This window comes from Lepidothrix coronata, unplaced genomic scaffold (genome assembly GCF_001604755.1).
Source record: "Lepidothrix coronata isolate B3197 unplaced genomic scaffold, Lepidothrix_coronata-1.0 Scaffold39, whole genome shotgun sequence".
Classification (NCBI taxonomy): domain Eukaryota; kingdom Metazoa; phylum Chordata; class Aves; order Passeriformes; family Pipridae; genus Lepidothrix; species Lepidothrix coronata.
This window is the reverse complement of record NW_016690219.1, coordinates 2,788,528-2,809,744: the sequence shown is the minus strand read 5'-3', so window position 1 is coordinate 2,809,744 and position 21,217 is coordinate 2,788,528. Positions and strand designations below refer to the sequence as shown.

Sequence of the window (21,217 nt, the reverse complement as noted above, 5' to 3'; positions counted from 1 at the left end):
GCCCTGCTGCAAAACAGGGCAGGGCTGAAGATGGGACAGGGCTTCAAATGGCCAGTGTCCATTTCTGAAAACAGGAACTTGCTTTGCCTGTACTACATTGATAAGGCAGGGTTTTCCAGAAGAGTCAGTCAAATAAAGTTTTTAAAGAAAAACAAAGCAGTGGGATGTCAATTCAATGAGACACAATAACTGCAAGGGGATTTATGCAAACAGTGTTTGTTAACCTGAGCAGCACATTGGCTTGCCAAACTTCCTGAGCTGCAAATATTTCTGTGCATTGCAGCTCCCCATGGAAAGGCTTCTCCTAGATCCTGCTGTCTTCTGCTGGGCATTTCTAATACTCATTGATTTTCACAGAAAGAGCCATTGCAGCTACCTAGGTAAATTTCCAGCACTAATCCAAGGTTTCTGCCCAGTAATCCTCCCATCAAAGACATACCTTGAAGTCAAACCCCCATCCATTTCAATGCAGCTATTTTGGTTTTCATATACAATAAGTGCTATCTAATAAAAATTGTATCAACCAAAGTGGTCTAAAAACATAATTAAGGCCTCTAGATAAGTACAGAAAATTACTTTGAAATGTGATACTACATTCCATAACTGGTTAAGCATTTTTTTAATCAGCCTTTAATAAGATTCTGTTACTTCTCTGAGAAGTGACCAGTTCTAGAGATGTCTAATTCAAGCTGGTGATCAGAATGCCAGTGGATAAAAATGGTTCCAGAACCCTGCACCAGCTTGCTCTTCACAGAACAGAGCATCTCCTACAAAATGCTGACTGTCCTTTGGTGTCAGTGAATTCCATCCATGTCAGGATATCTTCTTGGTGGTGCCAAGCAATAGAGGCAACAGGTGGAAACTGATGAACGAGAAGTTCCACCTGAATATAAAGAAGAACTTTTTTACTGTGCACTGACCGAGCACTAGAGCAGATTGCCTGGAGAGGATGTAGAGTCTCCCTCACTGGAGATATTCAAGAGCCATCTGGACACAATCCTGTGCAATGTGCTCAAGGATGACCCTGCTTGAGCAAGGAGGTGGGACCAGATGACGCTCTGCAGTCCCTTCCAACCTGACCCATCCTGTGATGCTGTAATTTATTTCACCATCATAAAGCCAGAAAGAAAAGCAGGTAACATTTTGATCGACAGCATTTTGCAGTTGCCATCCATATCTATACAGGAAAAGGTATCAAAGGTATGGACACACAAAGAAAATGAAATGCACAAGGAGAAAAATAGTTGCCATGACTAAACCTAGGAAAGTAAATGAGTTCAAGTTCAAATGTTGTTATGGGGGGAGTCAGACTAATTGCCAACAGAGTCCTAAAAGCTATAAATCTAGGAAGGAACTGAAACCTCTAGGACTAATTTACATAAGGAAAAGACCATGAATGAGAATGCAACCAAAGCTTCCAAAATATATGACAAAACTACTAATTAATGCACCTATATGCCAGAGGTGATCCTTGCAATCTCTTCATCTGAATTCCTACTTTAATGCAAGCTGTAGGATTTTCACTAAATAATTCCCGTCTGAATTAGAGCCAATCTAAAGCTTTCTCAGGGCAATGAAGTGACTGCAATTATTGATTAGTTTTTTCACTTATAAATCAGTATTGCCAGTTCAAATATATCCCTTATTTTAAGGTAAAGTTTCCCTTTCCAGCTATGATATCTATATGTATCTTGGTGAACTAACAGATCAGTTCAGTTGTCCTATCAATTCTTTATTCACCAAGTAAGTAGCAAACCATCCCTTAACCTCTGCTGAATAAATTAAGCATTTTATGTTCAGAAAGGTCTCCCAGCACTTCTACCACCCTCATGTCTCTTGCCAGCATTGTAGACTACAAAACTGAGCACACTACTTTTGATACAGCAGTGTGAAGCCTCTGGCCCTCCTCCCTTCTCCTCAGTGCTCCTGTTTATATATTCATGGATTGCAGTCAGCTTTTTTGGCTAAAGAACAGCTCAGAGCTTGTGTTCAGTTGATAGTCACCACTCCCCAAGTCTTTTTTCAAAGTCACTGCTTCACATGACAAAGTCCTCTTATCTGTAAGCACAGCCATCATTCTTTGCTCTTCCACCTCCAAGTTTGTGAAGGGTTTTATAGAAGATGAAATGTATTATTGACTTGTGACCATTTGACATAGTGATCCATATTATTGTGTATCAATGACCTATGGGATTAGACCCATTATTTAGGATATCTCTGTTAATTTTTATCACCTTGATATCCTTCTCCATTGACAAAAATTCACAGTGGGGCTGATACCAGTCCATTTTAAGGTCTACTGGAAAGTCTTCTACTCAAAAAATCCAGTTTTATATCCACTGGTATGTTTATTTTGTATTCTTTGAAGTTTCTTATTCAAAGTATCATGAACTTCTTGCAGGTCATGATGGAAAACCTTAAGATCCTCTGGAATTATTATCCATATACCTATACCCAGAGAGCCAGCTTGACAAGATTTTCTATCCATAACCCCAAAATTGCCTGTCAGTGTTTAATAGGCATTTGGACAATGCCTTTAATAACAAACTCTAATGTTTGGTCAGCCCTGAAGTGGTCAGGCAGTTGGATTAGATGATCACTGTAGGTCTCTTCCAACTGAAATAGTCTGTTCCATTTCTATGCTATCACAAATCAGAATTTTGCCACTACTGACCAAAAACACAGATGAGAAAGACCAGCTGAACAAGGTACAACACAACATAATACATTTCAGAACTGCAATATTGAGACAAAACAAGATTCAGAATTTATTTTAAAATGTTTTGAATATTAAAACCTGCACTCACATTGACCTGAAGTGTTTAACATTATGATCTAAGATCTTTACACTTCAAGAGTACACGGCATACATACATCTATATAAGAGATGTCTTACAAGAGTAAATCCAAAAGCAGGAAAACAAATTGTAAAAAATCATCCTAATCCACTTTAAATATATATAAATGCTGATCCCATATTTGAGCTAATACCCTATTCTGTTGTACAGGATATGTACCACAGTTTAAAAAATATTTGTTATGTTGATTTCACCTTTTTTTCTAAGTTATTTCCCCAGCTCTCTGGCAAACAGCATGCAGAAAACATGCATAGGTTGTGGCTTCTCCCCATGAAAAGGTCCTGAGTATCTTCCCCATATGCAGGGTCAGCCATCAAGTCCATCCTCACTTAGCCAAAAGAAGCATTTATAGATTAGCAAATGCTGCTTCACAAGGAACAGAAAAAGGAAGGTTCAGCAAAACCTTTTTTTGACTTTTAAATACAAGAGACATGAATCTTTTGTGGTGGGAAAAAATTAGGCCCATCATCTTGTGCAGCATTGCCACTATTTCAGGGTAAGGTGGTGTCTTTAAATACTTCACCCTGGTAGTGCTTGTTACCTGCGTGAGGAACAAATGCAGTTCTGATGAATCCTGCTCAGGGACGGGTTTATGCAGATCATGCTCAGAAGTTATCTTGGCTAGTGACATTGATTTATTTTCAGATAAGAAGCTGATTAGAAAGGCTTGAAATTTTCAACCACTCAGCAGAAGGGCAACAATACTTCCTTTAAACAAAGTTATGTACACTCTATTAATAAACATATCAATAATAATAATTCTTTCCCTGTGTATAGACACTTGTCTGCCTGTTCAAGGTAAAATGCTCCCATTGTGAACCACAGCCTCAGTCCTGGAATGATTGTCCATCCAACCATTAAACAACTGTGCACCAAAAACTGGGAAACTGGGCTTTAGTCCCAAGATTCAAGTAGGAAATTTTTTGTCTTCTTTTTTTTTTTTTAGAAAAAAAAAAGTCAAGCAAATTTATTCTGAGATCATTTATATAAACAAGTAACAGCATGATTAGACAGTCCCCACCACAGCAGCAATATACATATGGAACACGCTAAAAAGAGACATTTGTCCCAGTGCATAATTGCAGTGGAGAGACTGACAGTGTGCTATGGGAAGGTCCCCAACCTGTGCACTACTGGGAAGTTGGACAGGTCAGAAATATGAGAAAGAAACAGAAATAAATATTTCTCTTGTTCCTACAGACAAATCTTCTTTTCTCTTCTCTACAACCACCCGGATGTGATGTGTGGAGTGTTTTGGCTCCACACATCACTGCAAAACCCCAGGCCTGCAGCAGTGCCAGATCACAAGCGTGGCTGTTGCTCTTTCCATCACCCTGCACTTCCATCTTGTTGTCCTGCCATCCCTCACAACCACTTCTTCCCTCCTCCTCCTCCAACTTTTTTTTTCTTTCATGTCAGATTTTCAGCCCAGTTCACAGTGCAGCCACTGCAACATTTCTTCACATGGGATAGAGGCTGGAGGAAATACCTGGGGACATCCCTACATCCCCTGTTTCAGCCGTACCTATTCACACTGTAGCACCCTCAATGCCTGTGACCAGCAATGATGAAACATTTGCAAATGCAGGCTGCACTCACATGTTCTTTTGGATGTGTCAAAACTCTCCGTTGCTTCATCTGAGGGAGCAGCGAGAAAACAAGCCCCGTCACTTAATGTGCTTCTAGAACATGCTTAGGAGCTGCGAAATGACTAACACTGAAAACTGTAATAAAACATGCATGTGACTAAACAAACAGACCAGAAAATTCTTCTGAGGCCATTACAACTTGTTGAACCACTGAAGAAAAACTAGGAGAAGGGTGGTCCCATGCATAGTAAGTGACCAACAGGAGGGTGCAGAGGAAGAGAACATTGGGGATATTCATTCATTCATTCATTCATTCATTCATTCATGTGCTGCCAGACAATGTCCGGTTCCTCTCGGATGGCAAGCTCCAAATCCAGAGAACACTTCACATTTGTCTGACTTCTATCAGCTGACACCCTCTTGGCCTGTATTGTACATCAGTTTCTCAAGGGAAAAAGAAGAGCTAAGATAACTATTGCCCTGGTGCTCCCTGCATTTCAACACAATTACCTGTCCACAAAATGTACAGAGGTGTCTGAAACCTGAAGAAAATGTGGCAAGCACTGAAGGCAGGGAGCTATTCTTATCTTGCTGCCCTCTATAAACACAATGGCCAACCATGTCCCTTACTGCCTAATACAGCTGTCAGCATTTAAACGCTTTGTAGCCTACAAATGGGCCAGTCCTACAGTGACAGACTAAATAATAGAAAGATTACAGGTTGTGTAACTCCATTACAGAATGGAGGAGCTTTGCAATCAGTCAATGTTTCTTCCCATGCTCATGCAGGGAAAAATCCCAGCCCAAGATTTTATTGCTCTTTTGCTGCGAGGCAAATCATTTCTCAGCTTTCCAACCCCTCTGGCCCCTGTGTTTATAGCTCCGAGCTCTCTCAGGTTCAGCCCACTTTGTTTCATATTGTTTTCCCAAATGCTTTAGAAACTTTTGTATCCAAAGAGGAGCTTTGAATGTGCTACGATAGCAAGTCTTAGCAAAGCACTTCAGAAATTGCTCTGCAGTTTTAGGGTAGGTATTGCAATGTATTGCAAGCTTTAGTTACTTTATTAAAATACAACAAATCATTACAATGAAATCCCCTATTCTTTACAGCAGAGAAGGACTGAGCCCTTATTCTGTTTACAATGCTTATATAACCAATCAAATCAGGATTGGTTAGAGAAAGACAGAAAACCTAATAAAAACTAAAGTACATCATGATCTTCCACCATTTATCTTAATTTAAATAGTTTGTTCTAAAAAGGTGAACACTCTTGAGGTCTGGAAAAAAAGAAACAGCTTTTTCACAGAGTTGATATAGCCTATATATAATATGTATAGAGAGGTAACGTAATAGATAAGTAGATAGATAAATATAATACATGAAGAACTTAAAAGCACATGAATTTCTAACCTCAGCTTTCTTAGAGGTTTGCTGTGTTCCCTGGACAAAGTATTTCTCTTCTGAATGTCCCTGTCATTCAAAGAGGAGTAAACAAACAAAAGCTTTTCCTTTTCCAAAGGGATTTATGAATGAAGTGTGTAGCACTTTGATCAGATTCAGCTTTTTAAGTTGCCCACAGAGGATTAATGATGGCAGTTCTTCATGACTGTATCAACTCCGAATTTGCAACTGACTCATATACATTTAAAACTCCCACACTCCCAGCCAGGAATCACAAAAATATGTTGAAAATGAGATGAGCTATATAAATGGTTTCACATAGAACAAGTCTTAATGGTACAGGTAAGGATCATTTTTTAATGAGGCATTTCCACTCTGTACCAATGTTTTTTCAACATCTCTACTAATAGTTACGGGCTCTGGAAGTCCCCAGTGTTCAAACGTAAAAGGTCAGGACTTTTGAGTTCCAGCCAGGAAAAGGTAGGACATGACAAAACGGGCTCAGCCCACATCAGATGATAGCCCTCAGCTGTGCTGTGCAGGAGCACTGCTGACTGACCTAAAGAAGCATCTGAACCCGTCCCTGCTATTCACTGGACTGAAGACAAGGTGCAAATGACGGCAGAAGAAACTCAAAGGACAGAATAAACTGGACGCTATCAATGGGGCTGTCTGTGCACTCCAGAAACGCCCCTGGCAGAGTGGGAGCTGTCTGTGCACTCCAGAAACGCCCCTGGCAGAGTGGGACAGACACAGCCATTGCTTTTCCAGAGTTGTTGCCAGCTGGCCACTGTGGACACAAGGGTGTGGGGAGCTAGTCACACAGGCAGCATGACAGAGGAGCAGTTCGTGCTCTCCTCAGTGGAGAGACACTTTCAGAGAATGATCTCAAGCCCAAGCCAAGGTCAGGCGTTTCAGCATGACACTGCAGAAAAGATTGTTCCTCTCTGTGAATGGCCTATGGAGTCCTACAGAGAAGCTTTGGAGGCACTGATGAATAAAAAGCTGGACATGACCTGTAATTGTGCACTTGCAGCCCAGAAACCCAATCATATCCTGTGTGGCCTGCAGGTCGAGGGAGGTGATTCTCCCTCAGTACCTTCACGAGATCCCCAACTGGATGGAGTCCTGCATCCATTCTGTGGTCCTCAGTACAGGAAAGATGTGGACCTGTTAGAGTGGATGAAGAGGAGGCCATGGAAAAGGTCAGAGGGCTGGAGCACGTCTCCTCTGAAGACAGGCTGACACAGTTGGAGTTGTTCAGCCTGGAGAAGAAACTGTGGAGTTCCAATAATTAAGGGGGGCTTATGAGAAAGATGGAGAGAGACTTTTTACTAGGGTCTATATGGACAAGATAAGGGGCAACAGTTTTATACTGAAAGAAAGTAGGCTTAGATTAGATGTAAGGAAGAAACTCTTTACTGTGACGGTGGTGAGGCACTGGCACAGGTCGACCAGAGAAGTTGTGGAAGTCCCACATCCACACAAGTGTTCAAGGCCAGGCTGGATGGGGCTTTGAGCAATCTAGTCTAGTGGAAGGTGTCTCTGCCCATTGCAGAGGGATTGGAATGAGATGATCTTTAAGGTCCCCTCCAACCCACGATCTATGATATAGATACAGAGTTGGCAGCTTGACGGTGAATTTCAGTCTCAGATCCTTAAATTCAAAATAAGACTTGTGGGAAAGGCTTTTTCACCAAAATTACAGCTCTCACAACAACAAAAATTTACTTCAATTCTTCAGGCTGAAAATTGTACATTCCAGTCTGGAAATGGCAACACTTGATGATGATGCCTCAGGAACTTGTCCACTGTGTGACTCACCTTCTATTTTCTTTTATGTGCCCTAGATATGGCTGGATTTCACCTGCCAAAGTATAAGGCACTCCTCTCTTCTTGAGTATCACTGCTTTTAGCACAAACAGAAATTTATCCACAGAAGAGAACAAAAATATAAGTTCCCCTAACTACAATCCCTATATAGTAGTATAATGAAATTAATTGGTTTGGGTTTGGGTTTAGTTTTTTTCCTAATGCAGTGTAAAGAATTTCAACAGAAAGCTGCTGCTTTTAATGTTGCAACAGCAGCAACTTTAAGCAGTTAGGAAGTAGCAAAATAGCATTTTCACTTTGGTCATTAAAAACTAGATAAATCAATGCATCCAGGAGTGTATTTTTTTGTAGCAGTCACTGACTGGAAAATGAACTAATTAAGTTTTTCCTCTGTCCAACAGGAAACCACCCTTAACAAAACAAAAGTCTTCAATTTCTCACTGAGAACAGAGTAAGAGAAGACACTCTTACTAAATCAAGGTAGTCACATCATTTGATGTGCAAAGGGAAGTGAATTAGAGCAGCAAGAGACAATGAAGAACCAAATAACTATGCAGGATTAAATGCAAAAGGCTTGAAAGGAGAAACCAGACTTGGGATACCGTAAGCAGAGACAGAGGGAGGGCTACAAATCAAATTTGCCTCATAACCATTGCTGTAACACAGAGTTTTAGAAGACCCAGAGTGTTGGATGTGAGATAAAGGACTACACCACCAAAGTGCACAGATATGCTGCCTCAGCTACAAAGACCTACTGGCTCTGCCTGATGACACCATGGCTACAACATTTAAGATCCCTCACACTGAATGATGTGCAAGGGAGCCCAAACTTCTGCAGCCAGCAGTCTTGTGGAAAAAAAAAATTAAGGAAGATTTACGATGCCCTTGGGTAACTAAAGGTAAATAATATGTCTCAATTGAGAGATGTTGCTTTCAATATGAAGCCCCCAGAAGCCCCCTGGCCCTGGTTCAGCAAGACTCAGCAGAACTCCTGCCAACGACAACTCTTCCCCAGCAGAACGCGTGTCCTCCGGGGCCGCCGGCTCAGCTGCTTCCCAGTGCCAAAAAACCAGCCATGTCCTCCCCAGGGATCTCCCCCACACACCCCTGCAGCACTCAGACCTACACACTGAGCTCTGAAGATCACAAGCCTACAGATATCTCTGGCCACACAGCACCTGCTCGGGTAAGACACCTGAAATGTGGTGTGTTACATAAATACCTGCTGTGTTTCCACTGCAGAGGGATGACACCGCGTGGTGTCTGAAGAGGAAAACATTCTCCCCTCCACGTACCCTGCCTATCTGAGCTGCCTGACTTAGGAACCGTATTAAGCTCTTTATCTAATCAACAGAGAGAGAGAGGTATCCACAGGCTAATTATTTAGGTAACCCAAGGTAACCAGGCTCTCAATTTAGACTTCTTAGTTAGGTAAATACAGTGATGTCAGTTCTATTTTGTCAATAAAGGGAGACAAGCCTATCACTGGTGCCAGCTGATAAGAGTTCCTCATTTGGCTGATGTAGTAACCATTTGTACATTTTACACTAAAAAATACTATTCACTGCACAGTTTTTTCAACAATTCTTTGACTTTGGGAGGCATAAGTTAGTAGAAAATGATGTCATTCTTGTAAGGACCTGGAATTCTAATGATCAAGAATTGACGCAAATCTTTCAAGTCTGTCCTCAAATACAGATATGAGCTGCAAGCGGGGCCCACTGGGATCATTGAAAATAAGTGCAAAGAGTATCCAGCAAAAATACTTTGTTTGAAGGTGCAATCTAATTTTCTAAAAGATGATGCTGGTTTGGATAGGTTCTGAGCTTTTAAAAACTTGATGAACAGAGGCTATTAGTTCCCTGGTACTTTAGATAATCTGCTTTGTGAGCTTTTTTTTTTTTAATATCTTAGAATCCACTTCTTCAAGGCTTTTGTAAGGTAAGAGTAGGAAGTTTAATTATTCGCTAGCAGTTTCATTTCTATGCACAATAGGAAGGGAGCATGATTCTACAATCCCTTCATGAAAGGAAATCCTGTAAAGGTTAGGAAGTGCTCCAAAATCCAAACCAGCAGTCACCAAATCACTCAGCATGTCTCATGCTGACAGAGAAGTCTCTGTCAGGGGTAGAAAGTGCCTGTGTATGCTATCTTGAAGAAATCTATTTATAATCTCCTTTACTCTGCCAGAATGAAACTCATCCTGTGTTCTTCCCAAACGAATATAAGACAGTGCTTACAGGTAATCCTGAAGTCTTCCCTTTCTTTGCTCAAAGCACATCAGCAGCTGTCCAAAATAACATCTCAATGCCACAGGGAGCACCTTCAAGGGGAGAGACTTCCAAATCTTAGTCAAACCATGGCTTTGCAGTTGAGGTTGCCAATAAAAATGCTACTGGACAATTTGAAGATCCTTTTCTGCTTCACTTACCCTCATTAAATAGCATCTAACACCCCAAGTGACTTCAGTGAAACTGATGGGCACCGTACACAGCAACACAGCAAAGGAGGAACAACTGGGAAACTTGAGGCTACAGTTTATTACACTGATCCTTTTCCATCAGGAAACAATCTGGTGTGTTCAATTTAAACTCACTCACTCCACTGCTGAAGCTGCTACTTTTTTTCTTACAAATCTCTGAACCTTTTTATTCATCAAATTGCTTTTTCACATCAATAGCTTCTTCTTACAGAGTGTCTCACAGCACTTGCAAACATTAATTTCATGACAATTTTGAGAGGCACAGCCCCCTTTTCTGTCAAATTCAGAAAATGAAAGAGCAAGTAATATATCTGAAATCAGTCACTATGCTGCCACCAAAATGCATAGGAGAAATCTCTTCTGCTCAGACTTTTTCTTCTGGACTCTGATCACTGTCAGGCTGAAGTCACTGTTAAAATACTTCCAGGGATAACCAATCATAACAAATAAGCAAAGATGAGAATTTTACTCATTTTACTGAGAGAGTTTTAAGACTTGCAAATTGTTTCTAAGGGGCATCACAAGACCATATTCTTCACAGAGGACTAAAGCTACTTTTTGCAGTTATGATTCACCAAAGAAAAAGGACGTTTGTGAGTGCTTGCCACAGAGATCTCTGCAGAAGCAAAAGGCTTTCATTCTTACAAACCAGGGCATTAAGTAAAAAAATTACAGAAAACCGGCATTGACCAAAAGATGGACAGACATCACACTCTTCTGGTATAATGTATCTTGGAAACATGCTTGATAAAACAATTAAGTTCCTTCTAGGTAAGCAGGATTTAGCTGGCTACAAATCAAGGCTCAATTATAATGTCTGCTACAATACAATTCTTATTAATGATGATTCTAATTGCAGTGTTCACTATCCTCTTCCAAACCCAGCTAGACAGCTTCCTGGAGACCAAGAATTTTGATTAAGTGCCTTACTTAGTTCAATTTTCCTCTCAGCTACACATGCAGAGCTCCCACTGAGGTGGTACAGATGTTCCTGAAAGCAGGACCAGAGAAATAACCTCCTCCTCTACTCACCTGGCACAAACTGCTCTCACACAAAGCTAATGTACGTCCAGTCATGCTCACACACAAATATATGACAGTCTGCAAAGTTACTCTGAATTTACGTTAGTCTTTTTGAGAGCATGTCAGTATAGACAAATCTCTGGCTATTACTACATACACTTAAGACTGGGTTGATTTTGATTCAAGAAAAATAGGCAGATCTGTTCTCTTTTTGGCAATGGTTATTTCAAGGGAATTGCATTATATTTCTATGCGTTAAATGGAAAAGAGTTTTTTTAATCATGATAAATCAAGCATATTCTATAAATTACTGTTCATCTGCATCTTGTTATATAAAGAGCTTTCAACTTTACAGACACAACCATAACTCTCAACACGGTCAAAGCTGAAGAAACAATATAAAGTAATTCTGGCAAGATATGGGAAAAGAAGATGATATGAATTTGTCCTCAGACCACTAGGAAAAGAACAATTAATCATTTGTTCTGCTTTAAATAAAAGTCTGCTTCCTAAAACAGAATGAATTTGTGCATCTCAGCTGAAATAAATGGCTTAGTATTAATTTATTTCAATAAGGAATTTCACTTTAAGCATTAAAAAAAATAATTAAAAATCAACTTCTCAGTATTGAAATATTGAAGCCGAGAGGGAAGTGCTGAGCTTTCCTCCCTGGGATCCAATGACAGGACATGTGGGAATGGTTCAAAGCTGCTCCAGGGGAGGTATAGACTGGAAATTAGGAAGCATTTCTTCACTGAGAGAGTGATCAAACACTGGAACAGGCTTCCTGGAGAGGTGGTCAATCCCCCAGTGCCCGAAAGTGTATAAGAGGCATTTGGACAATGCCCTGAACAACATGCTTTAACTTTTGGTCAGCCTGATATCGTCAGGAAGTTGGAAGAGATGATCATTTTAGGTCCCTTCCAATTGAAATATTCTATTCTATTGAAAATGTATTTGATGCAATATTTGGGGGCATTGCCCTAGCCTAAAAGTCTATGAAAAATCTTCTCTGAGAGAAGTCCAGTTTAATAAATAATTAATGATTTATTGTGCCTTTATATTCTCACTCAAATAGGTCTGTTCCAGCAGACAACAAGTATCAGCAGTTCCTTAAAAAGGGTAATTGTATTATTATCAGAGTTTTACAGATGACTGAGGAGGAAGATGAAGAGGTTAAGAATTCAGCTCTGCCACAAGCTACGTGGGCCCACACAAGAGAATATCTACTCTGAATAACTCAGAAAAAAACCTGCCTTCCCACTATCATGAGCAGATTTGGATTCAGTACACACAAAGCTTGTGTGAGGGCACACCATCATCCAGCAGGAGGGTCAGAAATGGGATTCAGCCTCTTGGAGTGCAGGTTTTACCTGACAGCCTCCAGACAGAGCATTCCCAACCTCAGTAAAGGTTTTGTTTAAAGGGCATTTCTAACAGAAAGTCACATTTTGCATCACCTTCATAAATATTTGAAATTTCTGCACTGATAATTTCTGTTGCCAGAGTCAACAAATTTAAATCACAGGAAACAAAACTGCAGAAAATGCCTCAATTCCGTTTATGCACTGCTCCATTGCCATTACATTAGGCATGAAGAAGGAGGCAGTTCATATCTCAAATTCCCTGCAATCTCTCTACATGAGGCAGACAAAGTACAACTATCATTTTGCAGATGGAAAACAGAAGGAGTAAGCAGATTGCCAAAGGCTTCCAGAAGCTTGCTCAATGAAATCTCTGACAAAAAACAAGACATAAACCAGTGCTGCTGCAAATGTATTTGCACTGCCTTATCTATTAATCCCATTACTGAAATATTGTGTCAGGTAACTTTTGAGACTCAACATACATGCGGATGCTAAGAAGAAATTTGTTATATTTCTTAACAAAGATAAGCCGACAGGAATCTGACCACGTTTTTTCATCATATACTAAGACTGAAACTCGGTTTCATGTTATATCACAGTCCTCCTATCTAATCTTCTGCAATGATCTGGAACATCTATTTGTGTACTTAACTCAGGCCCTGCAAAGCTAAAAAATTAGCAGGTGATTTACAGGACCAAAGTCAGGCACTAAGGCGTCTTATCAAAGGGCAATTGGGTACTTCTGAAGGGTAATCCAAAAATCCTGCTCTAATTGTAAAGCAGCTGAGAATTACTCCTTAGGGAAAAAAAAATAAAAGAATTATTAAAAATAATTTGCTTAAACTAAGAGGTCCCTTCTAAACTGCTCCCTAGTGAGGTTGCACCTTAACTCCTGCTGTCACTGGAACTTAGGTCTGTCCCGTAAGGCATCACAATGCCTTTGGGAATCAGACCACAAAGTCTGCTCCTGAGATTATGCATCCAGTTTAACAAGGAGAGAAAGAGGAAAAGCTGCCACATGTAATAGCCTAACAGCTGGAGCTCTGACAGCAGAAGTGTAAAACTCAATCACAGTTCTCCTCCATCTTGAGGAGATTCCAGTTCTCACCTTCCACTCCTCCAGTACATGTAGGGTCATCAGACTAGAAACTACCCTGCTGAATTCCTACCTTGGTGATGATTCATAAGATCCTGGACGATGAGCAGACAGAACTCTGAAGTTCTGCCAACCATCTAGGGTCCTCTCTGGGCTTTTCCTGCATGGACTGCCAGGATTGCAGACTTCCTAAAAAATGGAAGTAAGCTACGGGCCTTTTTCTCCTGTAGCACCAGCAGTCCCCTCATGTCCATGCTCTCTGACATCACTCCCTATCACATGGTAAATGCACATCTATGAGAGGAATGGAAGATGGGAAAATAAGACAAAACAGAGCCCACAGCCCACTCCTCATTGGAGATTCATAACTTGCTCTGGCAGAAGAAAGCTCATTCTGGTCTCTCCTCTCCTTCAAGACAGGAATAATTAGTGGACAGGCAATGTTATTTCTATGCAAACACGGAAAACTAGCCTTTCTGGGAATCACGGAACCAACCACGTTTGTGCCAAGGAGCTGTGCCACCACAGTGTGTGTGTGTTGGTGTAAGAGCAGAACAGCCACTGCAAGAAGTTGCATGGCCTGCTCAGCTGTCAAGGCTGGGCACCACCACATGGTAAAATCAGTGGATTAAAAAGTATGGAATTAAGTCCTGAAGACAGACACTGGACTACATCTCCTTCCATATTCCTGCATGAGTGCCTGCATCAATTACTCCCCCTCTTGCCTGCTCCTCTCCTTGCCCATGGCTCTTGCATTCCTCACTGCTGAATGTCCTAAGCTAAGCTGGAGGGAGTGGGAAATTTCAGCTTTCTTCTCCCCAAAAAATAATAGTTGCAGTTAAGGACACGGCAAAAAGAGCTATGAGCCTCTTCTGCTGGAAAAGCCAAGGGAAGGTAGGTTTGCCATGTCTGAAACAACTGTTCAGTTATTACACAAGTGAGCTCCCACAGGCTGTTTTTGACTGAAGGGGGCCATCTCTGCTGTGCTTGATGCTGGATTCAGAGCTGTGCTCTGAGCATCCCAGTGAGGTCAGGCTTTTATGGGGATCCAAATGATCCCTAAATCTTGATGGAGTCCAGTCAGTGCATGGTTCCTTTACTTCCAAGAACACAACACCTCCTTACAGGTATCTGTGCTGAGCTCCAGAGTGACCAGCTGAACAGAGAGACAACTTGAGAGCTGTGCATGCTCCCAATATTATGCAGCTCTGAAAAGCAGGATTTCTGGATCATTTCCTTGCTCTTAGGTGTCATAGTTTTTCCTAACTCCCATTTTAAGTGTCAAGACAGATGTTCTTGATATCTCTCAGATCTCTTGATATCTCCCTGTAACTTAGGCACTCAGTTCCTAAAGCAGGACTCACAGGAGTGTGGTGAGTACAGTGAAGCCATTAAGTACAGTGAAGCCTAACAAGATCACACAAAGAAGACAGAGGTCATTCCAAGATAAAAACCAGGCATACCCAGAATCTCATCAGTATGAAAACAAGCTATATTGTATTCTGATCAAATAGTAAATTAAAATTTGACATTCATATGCCATCTTACCCACATACTTCACAGACCACTGGAAGAAAACATGTTATCCACTAACCACGGGTTCTCTTCGAAAACATCACCACCAAACACTGCTCTGACACTGCACCAGCTGTGGAACTGAGAGGATGAGCTTTTCCTGGTATCTGTTCTAATCTGGGAGTTAAGAGAGGTTGCACAGCACCAACAGTAACACATATGAAGGAAGCACAGTTTACACTGGAGATTGATTTAATGAGTTTTTATAAAGTCTTTTATGTCAAAGCCAGCTTACGACAGCCTCATCTAGGACGGTATCTAATACCAATAGGAGTACGCAGTCTCTTATCTTTTCACATTTACCATTCACACTTTCCCTGAAGTTATCTGGAAAAACTGTGCTTTGTGGGAGCCACCAGGCTCAATTTTTTTTTGCCTATTTCAGTTCTGACATTTAAATTCATCTTGAACTAACTAGGGGTGGGAGGTGACAATTTTGTTTCATAAAACCTTTTGAAGTTTGGACAGGAACAGAAACATATCTTCCAGCATCTTCACAAAAATAATTTCAAAACATCTATTTTCAGATCTAAGTTACAGAGAAATGTCTGTAAGAGCTGAGACTGGCATGGGAGACCCATGTGTTTAACTTTTTCTAATTCAAACTAGAAATCCTCATCAGATTAAAATACTCTAAATATATAAATGTACAGGAGCTTATACCCAGAAAATCTACACGCCATGCAGGAGGTTGCATTAACTCCCATGCAACCTCCTGCATGGTGATATTATTAAATTATATAAAAAAGCTTACTGAAAACACAAATCAGTTTACTTCATTAGTTATATTTACTGGAAAATGTTCCCATCTTGCTCCAGCTGTAAGCTACAGAAGCAAGTACAAAAGTGCAGGAAAGCAACAATTGCCAGTGAGAACTTTCCTGTCATCCTGAACGCTAGAGGAAAACACGACCTCACAGATCTAGGCCCAGATCAGGAGCTGTCAATCCCCCCATCACCTACATGTTGACTTCTTAAGGAAAAGACCACGTGGAATGGAAGCTCTTGATGTGAACTTCCAGCTGGGGGCTTGGACTGCAGAGACTTTCATATCCCTTTGACAACTTATATAACTACATACAAAGCATAACCTTATAAACTGATTTAAAGGACAATTTCCCTCTGAGCAAAGGTGCAGCATAAACAGCTCCATTAACCAGCTCACCACTTAAGATTCATACAAGTCCATAAAGCAAGTGTTAAATAGACCTTGTATTGATCTCTTCAATCTGGAATGAATTTTACTGCCAATGCACAGACACATGCTTTTAAGATATATACAATCTTTAATTGTCTGTATCAAGATCAGAGGCTGGAAAAATATGAACCCAGCATTTTGACTGTTTCATGCTCGATTTCATTAGCTAGTAAAATGGCCTAATGAATCAGGTCTGCAGCTTCATCTGCAAACCTCTCACCATTGAATGCTATCCATGGCAAATCTACCAGCAGGCACATCTAGGTACTGTAGCCTGAACAGCTCACCTAGAAGTGAAATACTCAGGAAATCCATCTGAACACTATCCAATGGATTATGAGTGACAGAACAAAGCAAAAAATACATCAAACATCTGAAATGGGAAATCACTCTTGAATGCAAGGCAATTGGTATCACAAGAATATTCAGAACATGCCTTACCTGTGTAGTGCACCACACACGTCTGACCCTTCTTTGGAAATGTCCGTCCTGTTGAAATTATAAAAGGTTATTCTTTTATCTTTTCTGATTGACCTGGCTAGGCAGGTTTATCTTTCAAGAGGAAAATGCTGGACTGAGATTTGGTATTAGCCACTTGGTTACTTCAGGATATCTGATGGCTGTAAACAGAAGTGGATCCTCATACAACTTGGAGCACAAGTCTAATGAGGAGCAGCTGAGGGAATTGGGTGTGTTTAGCCTGGAGAAAAGGAGGCTCAGGGAAGACCTTATTGCCAAAGAGATGGTAGGGAGTTGGAATTAGCCTCTTCTCCCAGGTAACAAGTGACAGGATGAGGGAAAATGATCTCAAGTTGCACCAGGGGAGGTTTAGATTGGGTATTGGGAAACATGTCTTCACAGAAAGGATTGTAAAGCATTGGAACTGACTGCCCAGGGATGTGGTGGAGTCACCATTCCTAGAAGTTTGAAAAACATGTGGATGTGGCACTTGAGAACATGGTTTAATGTTGAATGTGGTGGTGGTGCTGGGTTGACGACTGGACATGATGATCTTAAAGGTCTTTTCTAACCTTAACAATTCCATGATTCTATGACTATGTGTTATCAAATCACTAATATGCAAGACTGGAATGGGATGCTTTAGGTTAGAAGGTCCCAGTTTGGCTTCTGTTTAGCTCTTCGACCAAATACTATTTTCCTTACATAGTTTTCCCTACATATCTGCATTTTATAAGTGCAAAAGGACAGTCAAAACTTCATGGATTATAACATTAAAATTCTCAGAATGTTTTTGCTATGTTTTTTTAAATAAAGTATTAGTCTACGATCGTGAAAAAATACATTTGTATTCACATCTCTAATGTCTTTCACTCATGACAGCTCTGTAAGGGCATCTTTAATTAGCAGGAATGGGTTTTACACAAATTTTCATATACAAAGGCAGTTTAATTTTGTAGCATTGGGCAACAGTAAAGCAGTAATACACTGAATTCTTGTAAGAGCCTGGTAGCTCCTCCTAAAATGTTCATACTGAAAGGAAAAAAGGCTTAAATTATTTGCTTGACATTGGAAAATGAAATTACTGTTCCCATTTTACCTGTTTTAGATACTGCCAAAGGCACTAAAAGCTAAGGAATGATTTTCCAGGCTCAATTAGTGCCAGTGGTGTATTAAAGCCGCTAATCTTGATTTCTCAAGGTTGGCCAGGGGAATGCCCAGGTTCATAAAGCATCAGCGAGACCAATTATTAAGGAACATCCTTGACAGAAAGCTAAAAACTGGGGATTTATGTAGGTTGCCCAGAGAAGTTGTGGATGCCCCATACCTGGAAGTGTTCAAGGCCAGGTTGGATGGGGCTTGGAGCAACCTGGTCTAGTGGAAGGTGTCCCTGTTCATGGCAGGGTGTTGGAACTGGACAATCCTTTAGCTGAAACAGAAGCTCATATCTTAGCTTTCTGGGCTCTTTAGTCAGAATTAACACGATAACAAGTTATGTATTACAGGGCACTTCACAGGGTATAAACCAACAAGTAACACACAAGCTACAGCCTCAGGGTTTACATGCCAAAAGCACACAAGCAGTAAATGGCAGGAGGGCAGGCTAATGCAAGGAAAAAACATTTACAGCATTAAATTGAAAAGATGGTGTTTCCAAGCACCACATGAACAGCCTCCTTCATCAGCTCTGCTGGCAGGAATATCTCTAGCTATGAGTTGCACAAAATGCAGTGCAATAGGTGTCCAGTTAGGGCACCATGGCATGCTACAGTGGGATTCATCTCTTTTAAATTCAGCCATCTACAACACAGGCAACTATCATATGCCAGTCTCCTGGGCTTCCTCCATTGACAGCAGAGAATTAGCAGTGCTTTGAGAGAAAGCCAGCCTATCCAGAGAGAGCCAAAACATATCATTCTCTGGAGCTGACCACAGAGAAAACCGAGAAGGCTGCTTCAGACTAGCCAGCTAACCTGAGAAAAGTTAGGTGAGATGAATCCTACCCTTCGTAAAACAGGTATTATTCAAATGATGCATTATTATACAGAGATCTGAGAAAAGCACTATCAGACCTTATGGACACATACTCTGCTGTGTGAGTATACCACCAGCAAAGCCAACGAAGCTACATAATTTCACATCAAAGCTGAATTAAAAGCAGAGATTTGCAAGACCACTGACTCGCTGTGGTTTAAGACAGTGCTTAAAGTCAGATGATTTTGATTAAGACTTGCAACCAAGAGAACTAATCCATATAACCTTATTTGGAATAGCACATTGCTTACAAAGACAGCCTTGATCTATTTAATAGCTAGAAAGTACCACTGTGAGATTAAGTTCCACCCTCCTTCCTACTCTCAACCCAGCACCATTACTTATATCCACATAACCATTCAGCTTTTACATCTGTGCAACCAAGAGAAGAATTCAATCCCTAGAGCTAAACAGCATAGAGGGAGAAGCAAATTTAAAAGCATACATAAAGAAAGGATCAATACTGGGGCAAGAAACTTAAGGTGTGATCAACTTCAATGCAGTATTCATTGTATATCACCCAAGGGTGAACTTGGCCTATTATATAGACACATATGTATGTTAGAAATTATATCCTCTTAAAAACAAACAAACAACCAACAACAAAAAAACAAAACCCTTATGAAATTATATTATAATCCCACAGACGAGCAGAATACCACGAATTGGCTCTGGAAAGGCGAGCTTGTGCCAAGGAGAGGTGAGTGACTGCCACCCGGGCTGGACCTCAGCCCTCGCCAGCATCCCACGCTGGACCGAGAGGCGGCGGTGCCACGCTGGGGGGATGCTGGCACTGGCGGACGGTGGTCCCGGCGAGGCCAGGCTCGCCACCGGGGAAAGTTTGGGCTCCCCGGCGGCGCTGACCCCGCGCTCGGGCTGTGCAGCTGTCGGCGGATGCCACAGAAACCCCGGCCGCCTCGCCGCCCCCGCCGCGCCACTCCCGCACCGGGGGTTCGTGCCCGCGGGGTTGCGGGGCTGCGGGGGTGGCCGTGCCTCCCCTCCCTTCCCTTCCCCTCCCGCACCGCTGTCCCCTCGCTCCGCGGCTCCCCGCTCCCGGAGCCCCCCGTGCCCCGCCGGCCCCGCGCCGCAGGGCTGCTCCCGCACGGCCCCGTACCGTCTCCCGGAGAGATGGTCTCGATCTCCACCCCCATGGCGGCACCGGCTCCGTTCGGCTCCGCTCAGCTCAGCTCAGCTCAGCTCAGCTTAGCTCAGCCCCGCTCGGCTCGGCCCCGCTCCCCGGCGCGGCCGGACCCCCAGTGCGGGCAGTGCCCCTGGGCGGCCGCGGGCAGGGGCCGCCCCAGCTGCCCGTCAGCGCCCGCAGCCAATGCGGGGCAGGGGCGGGGAGGGGCGGGGAAGGGAGAGGAGGGGGCCGCCCGCCCCCGTTCCGGGCACACGGGGGACAGGGGAACGAGGAGCGTCCTGCGGCGGGTGGTCCGCCCGTCCGCATCGCCCCGCACCCCGCGGCTGTGCGGGGGATGCTGCTGCCATCCCCCGGCCAGGGCTCGCTTTAGTGGGGGCTCCCCTGGGGGGTTCGGCGCCGTTCCCCCCCTCCATCTGACCGTGCCTGTGCGGGGTCCGAGCGGCAAGAGGGCTCAGGGGGTAGCGGTGCGGTACCGCTGCACAGCGCAGGCAAGGGGGCAGGCAGGGGAACAGGGCACCGCGCTCCCAAACCATCTGGACACCAGGACGTGTCTGGGTGCGAGTGGAGGGTCGGCGTTTCCAGTTACAAAAAGCCATGAAGGAAAGCATCTGTACTCGCACATCACGCTGAAGTGAATGTCACCCCTATTCTGCTGGTGAGCAGCAGCACCAGGGCAGTGGTACCCACCGGCGGTGACCCCACACAGCAGCAGCAGTGGCAGGTCTCTAACGGGCTGGCAGCGACCTTGAGTTTCAATGCAAAACAATTTATAGCTTCTTGTTCGTATCCATGTTTTAAATAGGAAAATCCATGTATTGATTGCTCAGGTGTTCCTGTGATGCGAGATTACATATTCAATCTTGCTGCAGTTACTTCTGATGAGTGCACTTGTAATAGATGAAAAATACTATTTCCTCATAAACTTATTGTGTACTTGAATATCAAGAGTTTTCACTGCCTCTGAAGGAATAGTTCTATTTACAGTTCTGTGTGTTCTGGGTTAAAAATAAAAATGGAACTGTAACATCATCAGTTGTCCAACTGAAAGAGCTGTCTGTATCCATCTAATTCCAACCTACAATTCTTTGGCATTGCTTTTCCAGGATTTTTATCTGCTGCAAACTGGGTTCCATTCCGGCAAAAAGATTTTCTTCTATATG

The 21,217-nt window shown here is 42.4% G+C and overlaps 1 protein-coding gene across 1 annotated transcript in view; it reads right to left on the bottom strand.

Moving 5' to 3' along the window:
• FKBP1B (FK506 binding protein 1B) overlaps nt 1–20,159 on the bottom strand; it is a 45,539-nt gene extending 25,380 nt beyond the window's left edge. The window contains exons 1-2 of the mRNA XM_017813092.1: nt 20,031–20,159; nt 16,865–16,912 (exon numbers count right to left, since the gene is read on the bottom strand). Of these exons, the coding sequence (XP_017668581.1) occupies nt 16,865–16,912; nt 20,031–20,067 (85 nt within the window). The 5' untranslated portion in view covers nt 20,068–20,159. The remainder of the gene's footprint in view (nt 1–16,864; nt 16,913–20,030) is intronic.
• Nucleotides 20,160–21,217: the final 1,058 nt, after the last annotated feature.